At 44.8% G+C, this 3,356-nt stretch overlaps 1 gene segment (V, D, J or C); it reads right to left on the bottom strand.

Annotated features, from left to right (window-relative positions):
* Positions 1 to 710: 710 nt before the first annotated feature.
* LOC134505885 (immunoglobulin lambda variable 4-69-like) lies at positions 711 to 1,379 on the bottom strand. The segment is given in 2 exon segments: positions 711 to 1,096; positions 1,250 to 1,379. Coding segments are annotated over 2 exon segments (432 nt in total).
* Positions 1,380 to 3,356: the final 1,977 nt, after the last annotated feature.

The following is a 3,356-nucleotide window of genomic DNA, read 5'->3' as shown; positions in this document are numbered from 1 at the left end:
TGAAAGCAATGAGAAGCAGCTGTCCAATTCATGAGTTCTGAAACACCACCAGAGATAAAGGTTGACCACCACATTTTTGATCAGGTGAAACGTCACTCATGAATGCTTGGAAAACACCTCAGAAGGTCTTACTGGGAGTCACAATACAGAAAACGGAAGCATGCAGAAAGCAGGTCCTCTTGCTCTGGACGTGACTCCGCCTGGCATTTTGGCATCCACGTTAAAGAGAGCACTCAAAATTCTCTCTCTTAGAATTTTTATGTCTCCCTTCAAGGGGCAAGTGATATCACCAAGGGGCAAATGATACGGAAAAGTATTGGAAAACATCCTGCATCTGAATCATTTCTGTTTCCAATAAGGCAGAATTCTTGTGCTTCCCTCTGGCAAGTGGAACGCTGAGCCTATAAACAAATGAATTCAGCCTGCAAATTCAATAATCCATGGATCGTCCCTCAATCGCAATTTCACCCGGTTTGGTTTCCAAAATCCACTGATATTTGAAACTTCCCCTTGTTTCAACCTCTTCCTTCATGAGTTTGCAACTTGGCCCAAGTTGTGATGGTTCCTTGCACACATCTCTAAATCGAGCCATTTCCTTCCATGCTCCTGTGCCCACCATCCTTCCTGGGCGAGAGAAGGCTTTGCAGGTGGAAATCAGTCTAACGGGCTTTTCTCTCACTTCTCTTTCACTCAGAATCCCCAATCACAGCTCACAGTATATGGTTGGCTGCTTTATGCTGAGGAAGAAAAGTGAAGGTTTTTGTCACACTTCCCCATAAGAATCTGCCACCGTGCAACGCATTACCAGCACTGTTCAAACTATCACAGTAATAATCTGCCTCGTCTTCAGCCTGTGCACTGGTGATGGTTAAGGATCCAGTGCTGCCAGACCTGGTGGCAGTGAACCGATCTGGGATCCTGTCTCCCCTGTTGTAGCCATCACTACGCTGCACATAGCGAGGGCCTTCTCCAGGTTTCTGTTGATACCAGCCAATGCTGTAGGAACTCTGAGTTGTTGCGCAGGGGAGTGTAACTGTTCCTCCCAGGGACACAGAGCTGGAGGAGGGCTGAGACCAGGTGGGCTGACCATCAATGCCTTTAACAAGTGGGAAGGAGAGAGGAAAAGGAAAAAATACCATGACCCTGATGCACTTTCCTTACCCTTAGCCATTTCAAAGGGACTGTGTTCTTATGAGAATCTCCACCGAATCCCCTCGTGGCCTTTGAAAACTGACCGTTCTGCCCTTACCTGTGAAGTAAGTGAGAACTGTAAGGAAGACCACAGCCCGGCCCATGGTGAACTTTGGCAAGGAATGTCCTTTTAGGGAAGAAAACTATAACGTTCTTGAGATCTTCCCCTTTCCTTCTCTTAAATGCCCCAGCTGTGCCCCTTCATGCAAAGGAGATCTGCACTCATTGGCTCTGCTAGAATGTTTTATTCCCACAAAGCATTCTGAGGGCTTCTAGCTTAGCCAATGACCGGAGGACACATTTGCATAGAGGAGATTTGAAAATGGAGGAAGTTAAAAGGTCTCAATTAAAATCTGACCACCCTGTTGTGCACCAGGGAAACTCTGGAACATCTTAAAACCTACTGAACTTATACATGAATTTAATATGGAAATGCTTATATATAAATTTATTATGCAATTCTACTTAGTCTCAATCCGCATCTAAAAGCTAATATCTAATTACAATGGAATCCCTAAACTAGCCTTTTTTTCCCTTCAATCTATTAAATCGTGTCCGATTCTCAGAAACTGCCTGGACAAGTCCCTGACGTTTTCTTGGCAAGATTTTCAGAAGTGCTTTGCCATTGCCTCCTTCCTAGGGATGAGAGAGAGTGACTGGCTCAGGGTCACTTAGCTGGCCTTGTGCCTAGTGTGGGACTAGAACTCACAGTCACCCAGTTTCTAGCCTGAGGCCTTAACCACTGCACCAGATTGGCTTTCATATACTAGCTGTAACGTAATTTTTAAAACAGCAAAGAAAGAACAACTAAGAAGCCATTGTGCAAAACAAAACAGGAAATCCCACTGCCCTCTTTTGCCCCTCACCTGCAGAGATCCTGCACTCTCAAAACATGCTAAGCAATCCTGGCCTTCCAAAGGTGTCAGCCCTGAAAGCTGCTTGTAGGGTGGGTTTCATCCCTGTTTATTGCGCCCGTCTTCAGAAGCAGGAAGACCTTGCTGGACAAACGGCCATGTTTGGGAGATGGAGCCACATCTTGCCTCATATTTCTATTTCTGGGATTCACGTAGATCAAGCAAAGATCAAATTATATGCTTTGTTCCACTCCTTGGGGGATGGATGAGGAAAGATTTCATCACAGTACCCCAAGCCAGTTGACCACTCTCAAATAGGTCACCAACCCATAATCCAGGGGAACCTGCCTCATCTTCTGTGATGGTGATGGTCAAACGGTCCATGGTGCCATAAAGGGAAACCGCAAACGGCTCTAGCATTTCTTGTCTTCTGCTATAGTCACAAGGCTGCACATATTCTGGAGCTTGTTCATATCTTTTTGGAAATCAGAAAAAGGCATTTAAGGTACTAACCCTGCAGGAGACTTTGTATCTCTGTCTTGGAGACCCAGATTCAGTTGCAGACTGACTTGGATGATAAGCCACACTGGACAAAATCAGCCCAGTGTTTTTGGACAAAAAACAAAAATCAGCAATGGATTGGAGGGGACAAGAATTATTGAAGACCTTCAAACATTACTCTGCTTTCCAAAAATTTCAACACCTCTACTTGAAGGACAAATGACAGGAGCTTTCTTGGCTTCCAGGAAATGGGAGTTCTTAGCAAACTTTCCTAAGCAGAAATGGAAGAACTATAAAAGCATCGAAGGTGATGATGAGTTAGACTTTCTGGATGAAGATCGACTGGATAAGGTGCTCTGGCGTCTTTTCTTATATCAATCCAAACTGCGCATTTCTTGCTTCATGTCAAGTTTCAATGATGCACACAATATTTAAAATAAAAAAAGACAGGAAATCAAGTGAAGAGAAGTGCCATGCTCCCTGATCAAACATTCCCAGAATATCTGATCAAACTTGCATGCATGAATGGAATCAACACGTGTTGAATCTTGGGAGTCGCTAGAAGTGGGAGAGGGGCGAGCCAGAAGTGTCAAACCATCTTGTTTGGACTATCTCTGGCATTCAAGGTCAGGCTGCTGAGAGCCATTGGAGACATCTGCATGGAGCTGAATGGACCAGCACAGTTAGAATAGAAGTTCACACGCTTTCCCCAGGTTAAACAGTCCAATGAAATCAGTCCCCTCCCCCTTCTTTGGACAGACAGGCATGATGCCACAGACATATATCTAATCTCCACCTAAAATGTCTCTT

The sequence above is a fragment of the Candoia aspera genome, chromosome 15 (genome assembly GCF_035149785.1).
Source record: "Candoia aspera isolate rCanAsp1 chromosome 15, rCanAsp1.hap2, whole genome shotgun sequence".
In the NCBI taxonomy this organism is placed as follows: domain Eukaryota; kingdom Metazoa; phylum Chordata; class Lepidosauria; order Squamata; family Boidae; genus Candoia; species Candoia aspera.
Note: the sequence above shows the minus strand (reverse complement) of the source record. Positions and strands in the feature narration are given on the sequence as shown.